The sequence below is a fragment of the Heterocephalus glaber genome, unplaced genomic scaffold (genome assembly GCF_053883595.1).
Source record: "Heterocephalus glaber isolate CG9 unplaced genomic scaffold, H.glaber_assembly_v1.0 deba00001428, whole genome shotgun sequence".
In the NCBI taxonomy this organism is placed as follows: domain Eukaryota; kingdom Metazoa; phylum Chordata; class Mammalia; order Rodentia; family Bathyergidae; genus Heterocephalus; species Heterocephalus glaber.
Genome location: NW_028258293.1, coordinates 28,915,816 through 28,938,771, shown reverse-complemented (window position 1 = coordinate 28,938,771; position 22,956 = coordinate 28,915,816). Strand labels below are relative to the sequence as shown.

At 34.8% G+C, this 22,956-nt stretch overlaps 1 protein-coding gene across 1 annotated transcript in view; it reads left to right on the top strand.

The window, feature by feature from the left end:
- Pgm2l1 (phosphoglucomutase 2 like 1) overlaps positions 1-22,956 on the top strand; it is a 77,366-nt gene that overhangs the window by 28,747 nt on the left and 25,663 nt on the right. The window contains exons 3-9 of the mRNA XM_004863246.4: positions 1,675-1,781; positions 2,623-2,707; positions 12,063-12,146; positions 13,612-13,805; positions 20,549-20,738; positions 21,059-21,156; positions 22,056-22,236. Coding sequence (XP_004863303.1) covers positions 1,675-1,781; positions 2,623-2,707; positions 12,063-12,146; positions 13,612-13,805; positions 20,549-20,738; positions 21,059-21,156; positions 22,056-22,236 — 939 coding nt within the window. The remainder of the gene's footprint in view (positions 1-1,674; positions 1,782-2,622; positions 2,708-12,062; positions 12,147-13,611; positions 13,806-20,548; positions 20,739-21,058; positions 21,157-22,055; positions 22,237-22,956) is intronic.

Here is a 22,956-nt window from a genome sequence, read left to right as displayed (position 1 = left end):
ACACTTTTGAGGCCAGTAATGAATTTAGCATATACTAAACATAATTCTGGTTTATAGAATACCTTAGTGTTCTATACCATAGATTAGAGTTATACCATAATGAGTATTGATGAGAGTTATGACATATTGATTACAATTATACTGTAACTCTAATCAATACTACCAAACAGTAAGTTACCTTTAGCCCTGTTCTAAGAAAATTCTCTAAAGCCAAAGCTTAACGTGGGGGATGGAGGAGATGAAATAAACAGATGGCTGAGATAGGTTGGATATATGCCACCTTTCCTACCCACGCCCTCCCCATCTCCTTTCTACTCCTCAACCAGAAACGTTTTTAGTTCAGTCTTTTATGTATACTGAGTTCCCTCATAAGAAAAGCCAGATAGAATCTGATTCTTAAGCCTTAACCATTCAAACTCTAGATATAAAGGACTATCTAAAGATAAGATGGATTCTCATAGCAGACAATAATATGAGGATCCGTCAGGCTTTAGGTTAATATTATCATTAGAACAAGTGGTGAAACTAGCCTATTTGGGATATATTAATCTCTGTCTTTCTATCTCTCATATAGAGTAGTTTAGGAGAAATAATTACACTTGAAGGGCTGGGGATTTAGCTCAGTGTTTCCACCGCCTGCCTCACAACCACAAGGTCCCAAGTTCGATCCCCTGTACCAAAAAAAAAAAAATTACACTTAAATTGTGTATTGGAAGTCACTGAGTAGGTCTTCAATAAGCCAGAATAACTTAATTTTAATTAAATTAATGGCCTTGAGTAACTTATTACATTGAGCTTTACATGGACATTCTTATTCTATCTCCTCATTTTTAAAAGAAAAAAGAGAGTCAAAATAGTATTTGCATTTTTTTCAAGGTATTATAAGGATTAAATTTCCCATCTCATTTTGCAGAAGCAATTCTAAATGACTGTAACACTATGAAGTGTTTATTTGTTTTGTTTTGGTTTTATGGTTTTTGGGAGGGTACCAGGGATCAAAATCCCTGGCCCTGAAGTGTTATTTTTAGAAGTAAAAGTGTTTATTAAAGTTAGCAAATTGTTCCCAAGATAGTTAAAATGGTTTTATCATTTTTATGTTTTCAATATGAAATACTTCATTTTATTTTGTGACCCTTGACTGCAAATTTTCTTAGTCTGTGGTTTTTTTTCCTTGTAAGATTTTAAAACTAAGGAATTATAAATGGTACCACCCATCTTAAGAAGTGCTCCAGTGAAGAACTATGTTGCTGATTTAAAATATTTGTCCTAAATAGATCAGATCTTCTGATTAGTTTCAATTTTATAATTTAGCAAGGGTTGAAATTCTGCTCTCTAGAGCCTCGAAGCAAGAAACAATTTCCTTTGGGTCTTCTAACAATTTTTTTTTAACTTACTGACTCCTGTGTCTCATCTTTTTTGCCCCCATGTGTTATTTATTGTATGGGTTTAATGGTTACCAAACTGATGCTAATTAAAATGTGTCTGAAAATCCAGGAAATATTTGTCATCTCATGTTTGTGGATTGCGTGGTATTGCTCCCACATTAGCAAATGTGAGTGTAAAGGCAGAAACTAGTTCACTAGGAGCCCATATGAAACATAAAGAGATTTTAACTATTATAAACTTCAAGCATTCATCAGGAAATAACCAATCTTTTGTGTTTATTTGCTTCAGGGAATGTACAAATACCTTGAGAAATGTTTCTCGGACTTTAAGCAGAGAGGTCTTGTCGTTGGGTATGACACTCGTGGTCAAGTAACCAGCAGCTGTAGCAGCCAGAGGTACAGTGTTGTTTCAAAACTTAAGTTGGATTAGAATAAAACACTACAAAATTTTTTTTGCTAGTAGTAGTACTTTTGAAACAGGAGCCTATCAATAGAAATATATTCACTTGCTAATGTTTATTTTAGAGCTCAAATAGAAGAGAAAATAAATCAAAGGTAACCTTTAGATATTACAAATAGAAATTAAATCTTAAAATATTTAGAGTTCATGTTTAGAAAGATGTCATAGCTTATAAGTTTAATATTTTGGTAAAAGCACTAGGTAAGAGTATCTCACTATAATCCTATTAAGAGTATTATTATAAATAATCATGATAATAGTGATACTTTTTTCAGGGAGTAACTATACATGTTGCATTTATTTTATTTCACTTTTCACCATTCTGTTGCATTTTGCAAGTTTTATGTCTTAGTAAAAGAGCCATCAAAAGATGAAAGAAAGAAAAAGAAAAATTATAACATCAATTCTGTTCATTGTTAAGCTCATTTTAGTTTAGTGTGTGTGTGTGTGTGTGTGTGTGTGTGTGTGTGTGTGTGGTGCTAGGGATGAACCTAGAGCCTTTTACATGCTAGCAGGTGCTCTACCACTAAGCTACATCCATAGCCCCAACTTCCTTTTTTAATAAATTTTATTTATTTAAATTTTCAAGTTTGAGCATAAAGCTTAAAAAATAAGTGATTAAAAACAAAAAAAGTGATTTAAGAATTGGTTGTATTGAGCTACTGTATACTCAGACTAATTATAATATGAAATATTTATTATGTGGAAAGTTTTTTTTAAAAGCATGATGGTAAGCTAAGGACTAAGGGAAATCTAAAAAATTTTTTTTTTTTTTAGGCTTGCTAAACTCACAGCTGCAGTCTTGCTGGCTAAAGATGTTCCTGTGTACCTTTTTTCAAGATATGTTCCTACACCTTTTGTAGTAAGTATGTTATGACTGTTCAGTTTGTTGCTCTTCACGAGATTTCTTAACTACAATTTAAATCCTTGTCACACATGTGGTTTTGTATTAAGTGATAAGAGGAACCAAAGGAAAACAAATTTTGCTTTGAGTTTATTTTCACTTTTTGAACCATCTAAGAATTTTATCTCTAAAAGCTGATAAGCCCAAGTCATGGTGGGATATTTTAATACTCTTCTTTCAGAAATTGATAAGGCAGAAAAAATGATTATAGTAGACTTGAACACACTGTCAACAGGTTTGATCTGTTGAGTGTGTATAAAGACCTGTATTCCGTGATGGTAGGATATATGTTGTTATTAAGCAAAGTCACAAAGGAAGTCTCAACAAATTCTAGAGAACTTTTTATCAAGCTATATTCTTGGACTCCAATGCAATGAAATGATAAATTGAAAAGCCTGCAAACCCCCTATGTTTAGAATCTTAAAATACATTCATAAACAATCTGTGGATTAAGGAAGATATAATTGAAGATGAGAAGCTACAGGTAGTCCTTGCTTTGAATGGTAGTATAGGGCTGTAAAGACAGCTGTGAAGCTAAAAATCCATGCAAAGTGATTTTTCATAATCAATGAGAAAAATTACAGATGTTCCATAATCTTTACAATATCTTGACAAAACATTAAAAACTCTCTTACTCTTGGTTAAAAATGCATAGGGAAAAAGAAAAATGGTAAAAATAGTATATTATGATTAAAAACATTAAGTACTAAAGTTCTTTCTTTCTTTCTTTTAAATTCTTTTATTAGTACATTTTAGGTATACAATACATTTTACATTTATCACTGGGTACTTGTACCTGTACATGATGTATCTTGGTTCTTATTTTTTTCTCCATTACCTGTGCGCCCTTCACCCCCTCCACCCTTCCCTATTTACATAGATTTCATTTTTTTTTTCTTTTCTCATAATTTTTCCTTTCCCTTCTTTCCTTTCCCCTTCCCCTCCCATCACCCCTACACCTTTGGACCTTTTCCTATTTCAAATTATCAATTATTCGTTTTAATCATTTTGAGCCTTATTTACGCTTTGAGTTTCTCACACTAGAGAAACTATTTGGTATTTACATGTGTGTCCTATTTATTTCACTTAAGAGTATGGCCTCAATATGCATCCATTTAGCTATAAATGTCTCTAGTTTCTCATTCTTTATGGCTGAGTAGTACTCCGTTTTATAAAAAAAAACACATCTTTATCCAGTTTCTAGTTCATGGGCACTTGGGCTGTTTCCAAGCTTTAGCTATTGGTGCACATATATTGCTGTGATACGATTCTTTTAATTCTTTGGGGAAGATACCCAGCAGGGGAATGGATGGGTCAAATGGGACCTCTAGCCCTAGTTCTTTGAGGTATCTCCATACTGATTTCCACACTGGTTGTACTAGTCTGCACTCCTACCAACAATGGAGAAGGGTTCCTTTCTCCCCACACCCCTGCCAGCATTTGTTATTGGTTGATTTCTTGATAGCAGCCATTCTTTGTGGGGTGAGGTGGAATCTCAGTGTTGTTTTCATCTGCATCTCTCGAATGACCAGTGATATTGAATATTTTTTCATACATTTGCTGCTTTTACTTCTTTGTCTGAGAAATGTCTGTTCATTTCAGGTGCCCATTTTTCAATTGGGTCTTTGAATTTGAGGGGTCTGATTTTTTTCAATTCTTTACATATTCTAGATAGTAGCCCTTTGTCTGAGGTACAGCTGCTAAAAATTTTTTCCCACATTGTAGGTTGTCTCTTAGCTCTGTTGGTGATTTCCCTTGCAGTGCAGAAGCTTTTTAATATGATGAGATCCCAGTTGTTGATTCTTTGTGCTAGTTCCCGTGCTACTGAGGTTTTGTTATAAAGTCTTTTCCTATGCCAATGTCTTCAAGAGTTCTACCTATCTTCCAGCAAGTTTAGTGTTTCTGTCTTAATATTTAGATCTTTAATCCACTTTGATCTTAGTTTAGTGCACGGTGATAGGTATGGGTCTAGTTTTAATTTCTGACAGGTTGAAATCCAGTTTTTCCAACACCATTTATGAAATAGACTATCTTTCCTCCAATGAGGGTGGTTGGCTCCTTTGTCAAAGATCAGGTGGCTGAGTATGTCTGAAGTTGTTTCTGCATCTTCTGATCTATTCCACTGACCCTTGGGTCTGTTTCTTTGCCAGTACCGTGCTGTTTTTATCACAGTAGCTTTGTAGTATAGTTTCAAGTTGGGGATTGTGATACCCCCAGCCATGTCTCTGTTGCCTAGAATTCCTTTTGCTATTCTAGGTCTCTTCTGGTTCCAAATGAATTTTTGGATTGTTTTCTCTAGTTCTGTGAAGTATATTGTTGGAATTTCAATCAGCATTGCATTAAATCTATATAGTAGTTTTGGAACTATGGCCATTTTCGCTATATTGGTTCTTCCTACCCAGGAACAAGAGATGTCTTTCCATTTTCTTATATCCTCCTCAATCTCCTTTTTCACAGTGCTGTAGTTTTCAGTGTAGAGGTCTTTTGCTTCCTTTGTTAGGTTGATTCCTAGATACTTCATTTTTTTGGATGCTATTGTAAAAGGAATTTTTTCCTGAATTTCTCTCTCAGTGAGTCTGCTATTTGTGTATAAGAAGGCTATTGTTTTTTGAGTGTTGACCTTATATCCAGCTACTCTACTGAATCTGTCAATTAGGTCTAGAAGTCTTTTGGCTGAGTTTTTTGGGTCTTCTATGTAAAGTATCATATCATCAGCAAATAATGACAGTTTAACTTCTTCCTTTCCTATCTTTATTCCTTTTACTTCTTTTTCCTAAAGTTCTTTCTTTGTTAAAAAGAAAACTAGCCAAGAATATGAAGTGTTGGCTTCTTGTCAAGTAACTTTCAATATGAGTGATCATTTTTACTGTACCTTTCCAGATTGTTATATACCTTTGTAAGTTTGAATCAGCTTTCAATATTTTATCCTTTGTTACTTTCAATATTCTAAAATATCTCTGAGAGATCCTTTAATGTTAAATGTTTTTCTTATATCACCTCCTCTTGGACTTTTTCAGCCTTTTCATCACAACCCCATTCCTCATTTCATCCATGTGATTGTCTTCATTATGTTCCTCTGATTGCATATCTAAAGTCTTTTGAATGGTGACAGTGTCATCATTCCCAAATGTCTTTTCTATAACTCATTTATGTTCAATTCAATTTTCCTTTCACCATTATCACTTTTTATTTCTTTGCTACATTTTGATCTTTGTTAGCCAATTCTCACTTTTAACTATCCATTTTTCTAAAATGTTACATGGGTTTATCACTGGGAGATAAGACAGCACAGCCACGCATCTGTGTGAGAGCTGATTAATAACACACAGTGACCAGTCACTGACAGACTTAAAAGAATCACATGATGGGTCACTGACCATTATAGATCTATTATGCATGTAATAGCTTGTGGACTGAAGAGCTAGCAACCACATTTGTGCTTGATACAGTTATTCATGGTTAATGTTACCATGAAAACAGAAATTTGAAAATGTTGTTAGGAGACTCATACTATTTGACAAAAATGTGGCAATATAAATCTTTGTATATTGGAACTGTGCAGTGGAAGGACTGCTTGCATTTAAAACTGAACAATATGAAAACAATAAGTAGCAAAAATCATGGGATAGAACTAAGTCATACTTAAAGGGAACTAAGTGATACTTAAAGGGAAATTTACAGGTTTAGTGACTCTATTAGAGAAAAAGATTAGAAAACAGTGAGCTAAGCTTTAACTTAATATATTCATGCTAGAACAGATAAAATCTAAGTTAAGTAAAAGTAATAAAATGATAAAGGAAGGAGAAAAAAATCAAGTAAACAGAAAATAAGATATCAACAAAAACAAGGTTTCTGGAACCCGGAAGGAAGCTCCCTGCCTCCATCCCAGGCTCCTAGGGCAGAGAAGCTCAGCCAGTCCCAGAACTCAGAAGGAAGCTCCCCGCCTCCATCCCAGGCTCCTAGGGCAGAGAAGCTCAGCCGGTCCCAGTACCCGGAAGGAAGCTCCCCTGCTGCCAACCCAGGCTCCTAGGGCAGAGAAGGTGAGCTGGTCCCAGCACCCAGAAGGAAGCTCCCCCACCGCCATCCCAAGCTCTTAGTGCAGAGAAGCTGAGCCAGTCCCAGAACCCGGAAGGAAGGTCCCCCACTGCCATCCCAAGCTCCTAGGGCAGAGAAGGTGAGCTGTGTGGGCGCCAGAAGCACCCCCTCCCGTGGAAATGAGAAGATACATAAACAAGTCTCAAAAACAGACTTCTGGATCACCTACAGCAACCCCAAAGGGAAACGAGATGGAACAATCTGATACTCAACCACCTGGACTCTCTGAACTGGCAACAAAGGAAGATCCGGGAAAAATGAAATCAGAAATAATTACTCAGATAACAGCAAAGATTGTGCTCATGGTGCAAGACATGATTAATAAATCTAGAGAGGACAGAGATAAAAAAAAATAGAGGATCTGAGGAACATGATGGAATCCCAACATAGGAAACAAATGGAATCCATAAAACAGATACAAACAGATTTCCAAGAGATTAAAAACTCCATTGAAAGTCTGAGCAGCAGAATGAACCAATGTGAGGATAGAATTTCAGATTTAGAAGATAAGATTGCAATTAGTGACCAGGCAAAAAAAAATTGCTTTAAAATTGTAAGGGAACATGAGAAATCAATCCAGCAGCTGCTAGATGATGCAAAGAAGAATAACATAAGACTGATTGGAGTCCATGAAGAAAGAGGAGAGAGTGCAGATGACATAAAAACCTGTTCACAGAAAACTTCCCAAGGAGGGGAAAAGAGCTTGACATACAGATAAGTGAGGCATATAGGACTTCAGCTAGCCTTAATCAAAAAAAAAAAATCTACATATAGGCATATAATAGTTAGGATTCCAGAAATCCAACAGAAGAACAAAATTCTAGAAGCAGTGAGAGAAAAGAAAAATCACATACAAAGGAAAGCCTAACAGAATCACAGCAGACTTCTCAATGCAAACCCTCAAGGCAAGAAGAGCTTGGAGTGATGTATTTCAAGCCCTAAAGGAAAACAGCCTCCAACCCAGATTGATGTACCCTGCAAAACTATCTTTCAAAATGGATGGAGAAATAAGATACTTTCATGACAAAGAGCACCTCAGGAACTTCATGAATACCAAACCGGCACTCCAAAAAATTTTAGACAATACCCTAGGAAAAGACAATGAGGATCACAACCTCAGGAAACGCAGCAGAATTAATCCATTGGACGTGACAAATTAAAAGCAAAGGGGGAGAATCCAACAAAAAGAAAAAGTCATGACAAGGCTTTAAAAACTTTTAACTTCATCTCCTTAATGAGTGTATAATTCAATCTTATTATTGTACTGATTAGTATTTTTCTGATTCTAGAGTTGCACATCATTCTTTGTGCTATACTGGCTATTTATCATCTTCTTATGTCTACATTTTAACTGGGTTGTCTATTAATGAGCTCTAAGAATTCTTTATATATTCTGGTCATAGGTTATATGCATTGGAAATATGGTCTGTTTAAGGACTACTTTTCATTTTAATGATGTCATTTAAAGTTATAAATTTTGATGGAATCATTTATCAGTTTTTGTCTTTTATACATCATGTCTTTTGTATCCTAGGTAGTTCTTGCCTACGCTGAATTCATAAATATTTTCCCTTATAATTTCTTCTTAAAGTTTTATACTTTTAGGCTTTCTTATTTAGGTTCATAGATCCCTTCAAGTTATTTTCATGTATGGAAAAAAAGGGTTGAGGTTAATTTTTTATATATGGATACCAGGTGTTCTAGTGCCATTTGTTGAAAACACTATCTCTTCCTCAGCTCTTGAATTGAGTTTATATTCTATAAAATGCTAATGTTAAATAATCTTTCAAAAGTCAGTGGACCATATATGTGCGGTTCTATTTCTAGATTCTCTGTTTTATTCAAATGATCTATATGTCTTTTCTTACACCAACACTGCCTTGATTACTGTAGCTTTAGAAGAAGTCTTAAAATTAGGTACTAAATGTCTTCCAACACAGTTTTTGTTTTTGTTTTTGTTTTTAACTTTTCTAGGTCCTTTGTACTCCTACATAACTTTTAAATTTCAATATCCAATTCTTCATTTATAGCAAGTATACACAGACCTGGATTTTTATATATACCTTGTGTTTTCTGATCCTGCTAAATTCAACTACGAGTTCTAGGGGCTCCTAGAGATTTCTTAGTATTTTCTCTGTAGATGATTATTTCATCTACATATAAAGATTTTGCTTCTGCCGTGCCAATCCTATCCTAGTTGTGTCATTTTATTGCCAGACTATTTTGCTGGGGACTAGGTTTCAAAGTTTAATGGACAGATAAAGAGTAAGCATATCTGCCCTTTTTCCCCACCTTAAGGAGAAAGCATTGTATCTCCTCCATTTATATAAGGCATTCTCGCTGGAAGTATGGAGTACATGTCTTTAATCTGTTGAGAAGTTTCTGTTCTACTTCTAGTCTCCTGATAGCTTTTATCATGAACAGCTGTAGAATTTAGTCCAATACTTTTTCTCCAACTAGTGACAGGCTCATATGGCTTTTTCCTTTCCTCTGTTTAAATGATGACTTTTGGGGATGGATCTTCCAATGCTGAACCAACACTGTCATCCCTATAACAAAACCACTTTCTACATCCTGCCAGATCTGACTTCCAATAGTTTGTTTTGTTAAACAAATTTCTATCTATGTTCATACTTTTTTCTTCTATTTTCTTTATCCAGTTTTAGGATTAGCACAATGTTGATTTCCTAGAATGAGGGGAGAAAGTGTTCCTTCTTTTTTCTGCTTTAATTGTTTGATATAATTTATCAGTTAAAATGTTTATGAGCCTGCTGTTGTCATATAGGTAGGTTTTCAAGCTAGGAATATACTTTCTTTAATAGGTGCTATTCAAATTTTATATTTCCTCTTGAGTTAGTTTCATTAATTTGTCTTCCAAGGTACTTCTTAGAAGTTGTCAAATTTATTTCCAAAAACATTTTTGTAATATGCATTCTATATCCTTTTAAATTCTGTAAAATCTGTGGTAATGTCTCCTAGATCTTAATATTGTAATTTAAAAAATGTATAACTGATATTGTGTAACAGGAAGAAAAGGTCTAAAAGACCAGGGGAATTGGGAAGGGTAGGGAAAGCGAAAAAAGGGAAAGGAAAAAATATGAAAAGAGGAAAAAAAATGGAAACAAGGTCTTTGCAAAAAGGGAAGGGTGTAGGGGGTGAAGGGAGGGCAAGGGAAGGGGAAAAAAATAAGAACCAAGATACTCATGTAAAGGTACAAGATCCCAATGATGAATGTAACTGTATTTTATACCGAAAATGTACCAATAAACTTAATGGGGAAAAATAAAAAAACAAGGTTTCTGAAGAGACTAAGAAAATAAACAATCCTGGAAAAGGTAGTCAAGAAACAAGGCACAAATACAATTAAACAGAGCTCATAATAAATAGAGATTTTAAAAAGCATGATACGCTAAATAATATAGTACAAATAAATGTACAAACTTAGTTCAATTTGCCAGTTGCCTAGAAGAGCACTTGATGCATCAAAACTAATAAGAAATTTTAAAAATCTGAATAGACCTATAGTCATTAAATAAACTGAATTAGTATTTTTTAAAAACATACTCTCAAATTTAAAATACCCGGTGATTTTATAGGCAAGTTTTACCAAATATTTGAGGAACAGATAATGTTTCTTTAAGCTATTCTAGTGATTTATTGGAAATATATTGAAGGAAATTGAGGGAATTCCCCCAAAATTAGCTCCAATGCATAATAGAAACCAAGAAAGAATGCAGAAGTCTAGACCATTTCTGTAAGATTCTACCATAGAGTTGACAATTCCAGCTATCAACATTCCCTCTATGTTGACTTTTCTCTTTCGTGTAGGTAGATATACTCTAACTGGTCAGGAAGATACTTTTAGTAACTCCAGATTCACACCCCTTTATCATTATCACTTCCAGTCATAGGCAATCTGCCTTGACTAACTAGCTAGAATATCTTGGGGAAGGACTCTGATCAGGCTTGGTTTATGAAACAGTTCAAGGGAATAGGTTACTGTGGTCAGATCTGGATCATGTTCACACCCCTCACCATTGTCAGGAGAGAAGTTAGATGCAACGGTAGAAGCTGGAAGAGAAACATCCTAAGGACACAAATAATAGTTGCTACAGAAAAAAATGGAAATTCAACATGAAAATTAAATGTGGGAGAGAAGATAGTGCATTAACCCTTACATGACAGAGACCACAAAACATCTTCAAATTGGAAAGCAAGAGACCTGTGTTCTATAATGTGGGATAAACCTCAGTGTAAAATGTGATAGATTAAATGATTTCTAAATTTACTTCTAACTTCAGTATTTTATGGTGATATTTGCCACTCATATCTCCAAGGTTGGTGGAGTGGCTGGCTGTCTTAGTTACTTTTCGAGTTGCTGAGCCAAAGTACCCAACACCCAAAGTTAGAGGAAGAAACTTTATCTGAGGTATAGTTAGTTCATAGAGGTTTCAATGCATAGTTGGCTGGCACCAAGGCAGGGTGGCATGGCAAAGGGGCATCACTGAGGATAAACAATCAGTGGCAAAGCAGGACAGTCAGAAAGCAAGCACAAGCAAGCAACAAGCAACAACCTTCTTTCTGTCCCTTATATTCCATCCAGGCTACCCACCCTCAGGGCAGGTAGCACTTATACCCAGTGTGGGGCACCCTTAATCCTTCCTAGGACTATGTCAAACCAGTCAGTGGACTAATTTAGTAATCACACACACCCTTGATTCCAGTTTCACGCACTTACTCTCAGCATCACATACTCTCTAGATCCAGTCATCTCTGAAAAGCCCCACCTCTGACCACATGAGGGTTTGAGAGGACATCTAGACACAAACCATAACACTGGTACATAGTAGGTATTCATTAAATATAGTGAAATGAACAAAAGAATAACAAATGTTTATAAGACTAAGTTAGGGCTGAGGATTTAGCTCAGTGGCACCGTGCCTGCCTTGCAAGTTCAAGGTCCTGAGTTCAATCCCCATACCAAAAAAAAAGACTAAGTTAAAGAAAATTGAAGGGAAAACTATTTGGTCTAATAATTGGATGATTTTTGAACACCATATTTAGAAATGGACTCTACTCAACAAACCTGGAGTCTATGAGACTGTAAGTGATTTATGCCATAATGTCTTTTTCTGTTATTTAATCAAAGTTATTTTCATCTCAAATGTATGAGTAGGTAGGAATCAAAATGGAATTATTATGTTACAATTTTTTTCAGCCATATGCAGTCCAAGAGCTCAAAGCAGTTGCAGGTGTGATGATTACTGCATCTCACAACCCCAAGGAAGACAATGGATACAAGGTATGTTGCACTCCTGATCTTTGCTTATTTTATAGTTCTTATTTTATTTCAATAATATGTGTTACAAGCTAAACATTGGGAACTGGAAGATAAAATCATTGAGGCTGGCCCTCACAGAATTTATATTCCTAATGGCCCTTACTACTTCTCAACATGTAGAATTACAAAAGCGTCTTCATTGGTCTTTTTACTTGTAACTGCCCTTGACATCTCTGTCACATCCAAAATCTATGCTGCTATTTCAGAAATACAGTTGCATTGTACCAAGAATGTGAAGAATGCATGAGAGTGTATAGGAAGAAAGTCAGAGAAATGATACCTTGATCTCACTTTCCCCTCCCTCTGACCTTCTGCCTTGGTTCTCCATTGACCACAGGATCCATTTGCTGTATCAGGAGTAGAGAAGGGTAAAAAATGACTCTGGAAGTGTTATCGGGTAGCTCCTTCCAAAAGTGGCTTGCCAAATAAACATTACTGGATTTTGGGTTGCTCACCTCTCCTTTTGGAGTCAGATTCCAGGTTCTTCTCATCTTGAACAAAGAATTAAACAAAATGAGCAAAGAGCAGTGCCAAAGTTTATTTGAAAAAGTAAAAGTTGCTGGGAGTTGTGGCACACACCTATAATCCCAGCACTTAGGAGGCTAAAACAGGAGGAAAACTGGGAGTTTGAGGTCAGCCTGGGCTCATAGTGAGTTCTAGACCAGTCTGAACTACATAGTGAGATCCTGTATCAAAAAAAAAAAGTAAAATTGAAGAGTGAGGGAGAAACTGGCTCTACAGACTAAGCTTGAGCCAAGTAAAAGAGAAAAAAGCAGGATAAAAGTACATACACCCTGGAGGAAGCGGGGCAGGCTATCATGAAGAAAGATACAATATCAAGCTCTTCTTGATATCTGTGTCCTTTTATACTGTCCAAATCTCAAGGAAATGCACAAGAACTTCTACATATAGTTCCTGTGAGGAGGTGCTGGGATCCCACACCTCAGGCTGATGTCAGTTGTAGGCTACCCTATTGAAAGCCTGCTGGAGTTCTCTTGAGAAGTCCACATGCAGGGTTTTGGGAACAGTTCTGTGGATATGTTCTGGAATCTTATAATTAATTTCTTCTATACTGCATAACAGCATGACTTTATAATGTTGAGTTTAATAATATAAAGTTTTATGGGATACCCTATAGTAGATATCTTTTCGTAGATTATTTTAGTATGTATATGCATATTATATAATGCCTGCTTATATTGTCTTGTATTGTTATTAAAGTAAATTCTAAAAAAAGAAATAATATGTGATTTTTTTTATAAATCCCCATGGAATCATTACCATCAATACCTTTTTGTATTTATTAGTCTTGTGTTGAAATTTTTTACTTAATATACTTTTTCATAAGCCAAAAATCTCTACCGTAGCTAAGAATAGATCTGATAAGCATTTCAAGTAATTATAGCTATATTTACCTGTCCTCTAGGTTTATTGGGAAACTGGTGCTCAGATCACATCTCCTCATGATAAAGAAATTCTGAAATGTATAGAAGAATGCATGGAACCCTGGAATGGTTCCTGGAATGATAATTTAGTGGACACTAGTCCACTGAAGAAAGATCCTCTGCAGGACATTTGCAAGAGATACATGGAAGATCTGAAAAAGATCTGTTTCTACAGGTATCCAAGTTGAAATACAGAATTAGTATTGTTAGGCAAAGGTTAACAAGTAAGGGAAGAAAGTGATTTTATAAGTGTTGTCTATTCATTATATTTAAATTATAGTTTAATAGTATTCATAATAGTCAAAAGTGTGATATTCATTATATTTAAATTGTAGTTTAATAGTATTCATAATAGCCAAAAAGTGGAAGTAACCCAAATATACATCAACTAGTAAATAAATAAAATGTAATATATTCATACAATGAGATATTATTCAACAGTAAAAAGAAATGAAGTACTGTACTTACTACAATATGGATTAACCTTGAAAACATTATGCTAAATAGAGAAAGCCATTCACAAAGTACCATATATTGTGATTATTCCATTTATATGAAATATCTAGAATGGGCAAGTCTATAGAGACAAAAATAAACAGAAAATTCAGTAGTGGTTGCCTATAGTTGGGAAGAATCAGAGAGTTAGAGGGTGGGGTGCAGCAATGGTATGCAGTGTTTATTTGGGGAATAATGAAAATGTTCTAAATTTGATTGTGATAATGATTGACTAGCTCTATGAAATGTATAGTAAGTGAATTATATTTCAATACAACTGTTAAACAAATTATATCTAACTATATGTAACTCCTGTATAAAATAGCAGAAAGTTTCCTTTAAGATTTTATTCTTCCTTAACTATTCCCATAATGACTTATATAACTAACCCATAAATAGCTAACACTATTGCTAGAAAGAATCACTATTTACTGAGTGTATTTTTCCTATCCTACAAAATAGATTTTAGCTTTTTCTCTAGTTTATTTTTAAAAGTACACCCATCAAGCTATGAATTGTTTGCTTTTGTTTCCAGAATGAGAAGTAGGTTATAATACAGTAGTACTACCTAAATGCTATTGCCTATAGTCAATCAAAAGTTTGATTTTTTCATTATCTTTTCTGTCTTTACTATAAATTTATATTTTTGTTTTTGAAAGAATATATATGCAAAAGCAAAATATGTCAAAATGAATGCATGATCACACAGAGATTTCAAGTTCCTTCAGACTTGATTATATTTTCCTAATGGATTATATCCTAAGAATAAAGAACCATAAACTTTAAATTGTCTATGGTAGCTTTACTGTTAGTAGTAATATCAATAGTTTTATAAATAAATATAGCTATACATGTGCATATATGTATATTATAAACAAGTGGGTAATTATGTTCATGGTAACAAGGAACTAAGATCTTGATATAAGAAAATCAAGTGTAGGGCCCGGGATTTACCTCAGTGGTTTCTCTGCCTGCTGCGCAAGCACAAGGACCCAAGTTTGATCCCCGGTACCAAAAAGAAAGAAAAAAGAAAATCAAGTGTAAAGTCAAAGAAAATAATTCTAAAATTGTAATTTTGAATTTGAAATATTAGTATGAACTCATGGCTTATTTACCTTTTGCTAAATACAAATTCTGTTACTAAAACAGACTTATGAGTACCTCTAAAGCATCGATTGTGGTCTCTAAATAACATTTCTCATGTGGAGAATCCAGGACTGGGGCAGAAAATGTATTCCTGGGATTTATCTGTGTGTGTCTCTCTCTACCTGTCTCTCTCTCCCACCCTCTCCCCCACCTTGTATTCTCTCTCTGTCTCTCTCCCTCCTTCCCTCCCTGCCCCCTCTCTCTTTCCCTCTGTCTCTTTCCCTCCCTTCTTCCTTCTCCATCTCTCTCTCCTTTTCCTTCTCCTTCTCCCCACTCTGACTTAAGTTAAGAAAGCTGTCAAAGATACTGAGAGATACTTGAATCATATCAAAGGAATATAGGAATATAGCTGAAGAGACTCCTGCTAACCAAACATCGGACAGTTGAGCATCAAAAAGAATAATCACTGTGATGAACTAAGACATTAAACATAAAAAGCCCATGGCTTATAGTAATTCTAAAAAACACTTTATTGATCACCTTAGGGAGTTGTTAGACTGATAATTACTCATTCTGAAATTTTATAAATGCTGAATTTTCATTTTTCAAATTGATAAAAGATTGACTCTTTCTCTTAATCTGCCTGTCCTATATGAACTGAATTTGAGTTAATTAAATAATTTCTGAATCCAGCTATTAAATGCAGAAGGAATAATATAATTGAAACACCATTATTTTGTGATCTCCAATAAATAATGTATCTAAGCAATGATCATGAAGGGCTATTAAGACACATAGGTAAAAAGATGATGGGAAATTTTATGATGGATAGATCAGAATAACAAAACTGATGAATCTTAATTTAATACCATTAAAAGTAGGCTTGACATTATGTGCCTCCCCTTGTGATTCAATAGAAAATATATACTACCTATTCTTGCCTAAAGATTTGTAATTGAACCTAATCCTCTTATCTTTAGATTCAACTACCTGTCTACCAAAAAAAAGAAAAACAAATGGGTGAAAGGAACATTCTAACACTAAAAGCATGTAATCTGTTAACATGGTGGAATTCTTCAGCACAAATGGTTTAGTTTCTAAGAAAGCAGGGAAAAACATAGAGTAAGAAAGAGACTTGAGATCCAAAACAACCAGATGATGTAGACCTTATTCACATCCTGACTCAAGTAAACCAACTGTTAAAAGCATTTCTGAGTCCTTTGAACACAGATAGAGTATTAGACAATTAAACAATTATTGCTGGGCATGGTGCCCCATGTCTGTAATCCCAGTACTCAGGAGGCTGAGGCAGGACAATCACTAAGAGTTTGAGGCCAACCTGGGCTACATAGTGAGTTCAAAGCCAGCCTGAATTATATAGCAAGACTCTCCCAAAAAGCAAAAACAACAGTAATAATTGTTTTCTATTAAGTTTATTGGTATATTTTAGGTATACATTTACATTCATCATTGGGAACTTGTACCTTACATGATGTATCTTGGTTCTTATCTTTTCCGCATTCCCCTGCCCTCCCTTCAATCCTTCTACCCCTCCCTATTTACAGAGACTTTGTTTCCATTTTCCTTTTCTCATATTTTTCCTTTCCCCTACCCCTCCCACTTCCCCAACCCCTTTAGACCTTTTCTTCCTATTTCACATTATCAATTATTCATTTTAATCCTTATTTACACTTTCAGTTCCTCACACCACAGAAACTATTCTGTATTTACATATGCGTGTCCTATTTATTTCACTTAAGAGTATGGCATCAATGTGCATGCATTTAGCTATAAATGGCTCTGGTTTCTTGTTCTTTATGTCTGAGTAGTACTCCACTTTATAAAAAAACCACATCTTCTTTATCCAGTCTCCAGTTGATGGGCAATTGGGCTGTTTCCAAGCTTTAGCTATTACCAACTGTGCTGCTATAAACATAGGTGTGCATATATCGCTGTGGTATGATTCTTTTAATTCTTTTGGGAAGATACCCAGCAGAGGAATAGCTGGGTCAAATGGGACCTCTAATCCTAGTTTTTTGAGATATCTCCGTATTGATTTCCACAGTGGTGTTGCACCAGTCTGCACTCCCACCAACAATGGGGAAGGGTTCCTTTTTCCCCACAACCCCGTCAGCATTTGTTATTGGTGGATTTCTTGATCGTAGCCATTCTTTCTGGAGTGAGGTGGAATCTCAGTGTTGTTTTCATGTGCGTCTCTCAAATGACCAGTGATGTTGAACATTTTTTCATTGGTTTATTTGCTGCTTTTACTTCTTTGTCTGAGAAATGTCTGTTCATTTCAGATGCCCATTTTTGGATTGGGTCTTTAAATTTGGGCGTTCTGGCTTTTTTAAGTTCTTCATATATTCTAGATAGTAGTCCTTTGTCTGAGGAACAGCTGATAAAAATATTTCCCACATTGTAGGTTGTCTCTTAGCTCTGTTGGTGGTTTCTCTTGCAGTGCAGAAGCTTTTTAATAAGATGAGATCCCACTCATTGATTCTTGTGCAACTTCATGGGCAACTGAGGTTTTGTTCATAAAGTCCTTTCCTATACCAATCAATGTCTTTGAGAGTTCTACCTATCTTATCTTCCAGCAAGTTTAGTGTTTCTATTTTAATATTTAGATCTTTAATCCACTTCCATTTTAGTTTAGTGCATGTTGATGGATATGGGTCTAGTTTTAATCTTTGGCGGGTTGAAATCCAGTTTTTCCAGCACCATTAATCAAAGAGGCTATCTTTCCTCCAGTGAGGATGGTTGACTCCTTTGTCAAAGATGAGGTGGCTGAGTATGTCTGGAGTTGTTTCTGCATCTTCTAATCTATTCCACTGATCCTCAGATCTGTTTCTTTGCCAGTACCATGCTGTTTTTATCACAGTAGCTTTGTAGTATAGTTTCAAGTTGGGGATTGTGATACCCCCTGTCATGTCTCTGTTGTCTACAATTGCTTTTGCTATTCTAGGTCTCTTCTGGTTTCAAATGAATTTTTGGATTGTTTTCTCTAGTTCTGTGAAATATACTGTTGGGATTTCAATTGGGATTGCATGAATCTATAAAGCAGTTTTGGAAGTATGGCCATTTTCACTATATTGGCTCTTCCTACCAGAAACAAGTGCTGACTTTCCATTTTCTTACATCCTCTTCCATCATTTTTTTCAGAGTGCTGTAGTTTTCAATGTAGATTTTTCTTATATCCTCTTTGATCTCTTTTTACAGAGTGCTGTAGTTTTCAATGCAGAGATCTTTTGCTTCCTTCATTAGATTGATTCCTAGAGATTTCATTTTTTTGGATGCTATTGTAAAAGGAATTGTTTCCCTAATTTCTCTCTCAGTGAGTCGGTTGTTTGTGTACAAGAAGGCTATTGATTTTTGTGCATTGACCGTGAATCCAGCTACTCTACTGAATCTGTCAATTAAGTCTAGAAGTTTTTTGGTGGAGTTTTTTGGGTCTTCTATGGAGAGTATCATGTCGTCAGCAAATAATGACAGTTTAACTTCTTCCTTTCCTATCTTTATTCCTTTTATTTCTTTCTCATGTCTAATTGCTGTGGCTAATGTTTCCAGAATTATATTGAACAGGAGTGTATTATTATTTTTTTGACAAAGGTATTATGGTTGTGTTTTTAAATACTAAAACATTTTTATGTAAAACAATATATCTTGAATAAATGAAATTAGATTGATAGAATGTTGACAAATGTTGAAGGAAGGTAATGGATACATAGGTATTGATTATTCTTATATGTGTATTTTGAAATTTTTTCATAATAATTTAAAATTTTATTATTTATTTTATATTAATTAATTTTATTTATTATAGACAGAGCTTAGTAAATGGTAGATAAGGATGTAGAAAGTTTTGCTTGGAAGAAAGTAACTAAAATACTAAAATTTTTGAGTGAATAAAGATGAGGATCAGAGCAGAAGTGGAGGGACTCCTCTCTGAAAGGAGAAACATTTCCTCACTGTTGTCCGATAGAACAAAGAAAAGATGTGTATGCGTGCTAGTGGATTGTAGATTTGGTGTGGGAAGATTAGGACATTCCTATGAGACAGCTTCTGTGTCTTAGGTGAAAGAAGAAAAAGAATAAGGAGAGAGGAAAAGATACACACCATTTTAGAGAGTGAAAAAATAATCTTTTTGTGTAACAAATAGGATTGCCTGACAGTATTGAATGTCAGTGACTAATCCTTTTGTAAGATTTACTCTATCAAGTAAGCAGGGGAATTGGGAGGGGTGGGGAAAGGAAAAATATGAGAAGAGGAAAAAAATGGAAACAAGGTCTTTGCAAATAGGGAAGGGTGGAGGGGGTGAAGGGAGGGCAAGGGAAGGGGAAAAGAATAAGAACCAAGAGACTCATGTAATGGTACAAGAGCCCAATGATGAATGTAACTGTATTTTATACCTAAAATGTACCAATAAAGTTAATGGGGGAAAAAAAAGATTTACTCTATCAGTATTTAGCTATTTTGGTGCTGGTCTAATAAAAGTACTTGGTAGAGTTAACAAGGGCTAAAGTATTGGTAAGTCAAGGTAACCAAAGTGACATAAAAAGTGATTGAAATTAAGTATTGCCAGGCACAGTGGTACATAACCCCAGTTACTCAGCAGGCTGAGGCAGAAGGATCACAAGTTTAAAGCAAGCTTGGGTAACTTAGCAAGACTCGGATTCAAACTAATAAATGAGAAAGGCTGGGGATATAGACAGGTAGTGTTTCCTGGGTTCAATCCCCAGTATTGCAATAGAAAAAGAAATTAAGTACCTTGGAATCTAAGCTAGACATAAAAAGAATAAACAAAGATTTGCAGAAAATGAAAAAGAACAGTTAGGAAGTTTCTGTGATGGTTCTGGTAAGGGATACAATGGAGGTTTGGTTAGGGCAATGGCACTGCATATGTAGAGAAGTGATCCGGTTCAAGAAGTTGAACTGCAGCTGGATGCATTGGTGCACATCTGTAATCCCAGCACTTGGGAGGCTGAGTCAGGAGGATCGCAATTTCAGTCCTGCAGAGGCAGCTTAGTGAGACTCTGCCTCAAAATAAAATATTTTTAAAAAGAGAATGAATGAGAGTGTAGCTCAGAAGTAGAGTGCCCCTGAGTTTGTTCCCTGGTTCAAAAAAAAAAAGAAGAAGAAGAAATTGAACCATAATGGGAAAATAGTTTATTTAATCTTTTGAAATTTAAGTTTATACAGCATAGTTTTTAAAAAAAATATCATAGGTCTTTACTAAAGACTTTAATCATTTTTTCTCAGAATTTAAGTGTTTTTAATTATATGACAATAATAGACTTTATGATATTGATTGAATGGTGACTTTATTTTCCTTTACAGGGAATTAAACTCAAAGACTACTTTGAAATTTGTGCATACGTCGTTTCATGGGGTCGGACATGACTATGTGCAGTTGGCTTTTCAAACATTTGGTTTTAAGCCTCCAATTCCAGTACCAGAACAAAAAGATCCTGATCCAGACTTTTCTACTGTTAAATGCCCAAATCCTGAAGAAGGAGAATCTGTGCTGGTATTTTTCTAATAAACTGTTATTAATTTTAATTTTTAAACCATTAAAAAACCATCAGAATAGATAGAACTTACTTATAATTCAGTTCCTTAAAACAGCAGAAACCACTGTAAGTTTTATCTTTTAAATTATTTTGGTACCATAGGTTTTTGTTTGCAATCTCTGTGGTGGGTATACCTACTTCTAGGCTTAATTATTTTAAATTTAGCCAAACTGTAGGCCTTCTATGATTCATACTAACATAGTTCCTACATTTAGGAATATTAAGATTGAATTTAAGTTCTTCAGTACAATCCAGATTTTGGGGGTCATTGTTTCAGGAGCTTTCTCTGAGACTGGCAGAAAGAGAAAATGCACGGGTAGTTCTTGCTACAGATCCTGATGCAGACCGACTAGCAGTGGCAGAACTTCAAGAGAGGTAAGTAGAACCTATTGTCCGATTAAAAGCTTGAGCTTCGAGGTGCAGCTCAGTGGTCAAGCACCTGACTAGCATGGATAAGGCCCTTTTTGTGATCCTCAACACTGAAAAAAAAAGAAGCTTGAGCTTTTAAAAGCAGTTTGGTTTTTTGGTTTTTTGGTTTTTTGGGTACCGGGGATTGAACTCAGGACCTCATGCTTTCAAGTCAGGTGGCAGAACCACTAAACTAAATCCCCGGCAAGTTTGGTTTTTTTCATTATAAGTCTTATAGGTTTATTGAAAATAGTAAAGATGTTAGAAAAGAACATAAATCCTATATAACCCTACCATTTAGTAATAATCACCTAAGTTGATATTTCAACATTTCTTACTTTTTCCTACTCAAATAAAGATGCATATATTTTTATAAAATTATAATCATGTTATATACAGTTTTATGTCTTGATTATTTTCCACTTCAGTTGTACTCTAAGCATTTTCCCTGGCTTTATTATGTTTTTTTGAAAATACTAATTTTAAAAACAGCATAATATTCTAATAGATTACTTCATCAATATAAATCATTTCCTAATCTTGGTCCTCTGGTTTGTTATGTATTTTGCCATTATGATATGATGGGTGTCCTTACATAAAGATTTAAACATTTTTTATAATGTTTGTCTCATTAAGTAGGAGAATAAAAGTAACATTGTAATAATTTTCCAAAGGACATTACAACCATTTCTACCCTAATGGTCATTACCGATCAATTAGAAAAGTAGTAGTAGTATTTTCTGAAAAGTCTAGTGTAATGGATTTTGATCTTTCCTGTCTGAATGATGGTAATTTGTATGTCTTTGAGTCAGAAGTTTTAATGAGAAGCTAGAAAGGTATTGACTGAATTTGCATTCTCTCTGCAGTGGTCATTGGAAAGTTTTCACAGGAAATGAGTTGGCAGCTTTGTTTGGATGGTGGATGTTTGATTGCTGGAAAAAAAATAAATCAACAAATGCTGATGTGAAGAATGTTTATATGCTAGCCACTACTGTCTCTTCTAAAATTTTGAAGGCAATTGCGCTTGAAGAAGGATTTCATTTTGAAGTAAGAATAGATACTATCTGTGTGGTACTTTTCTGAACCTATACATATTTATAGGCTAAAGACATCTTTCCACCCAAACTAATTTCCATTGATTTCATTTATAATTCCCTTACTTTTCCTAATTCTGTTAACACTTGCTAACTATTTTTGATAATTTAGACACCCTGAGCCAAATTCACTTCATATGTGAATTTTTGACTGAGATATTCTTCAGAAATTTCATTAACACTTGCTAGTCCATATGGCAATATCTAGTTTTCAAGCTGGGAAAATCTGGCTCCTGGTGACCTCATTTCCAAAAGCCTAATGATGTCACTCACCTTTTGTGACTCTGTGAGCACAGTATTAAGAACTTCAAATAGATTTCTAAATTGCAAATTAAGATCTAGTGAATCCACATGGAAAAAGAAGTAGACACTCAGCCCAGATAAGTAGGCTTTGAGAACCTCAGGCAGTTAAGCTGACCATTTTTGCAGCCACTTGGACAAATGCCAATTAAATTGCTTTTTCTCTGCCATCTTTGCTAAATATCAATGAAAGTGTCATACTTAGGCATTTTTCTTGAGCTATATTCAAACTGCAGATCTTAACACTAGTTGGCTAGTAAAAGAAAATTGTGCTTGTCTTTATGAAATATAGATTTCAATCTTAGACTCTCAAAACAAAATGTTTTAAGAAAATGTAAGATATTAAATTCATTCAAGCTTAATTACAATGATG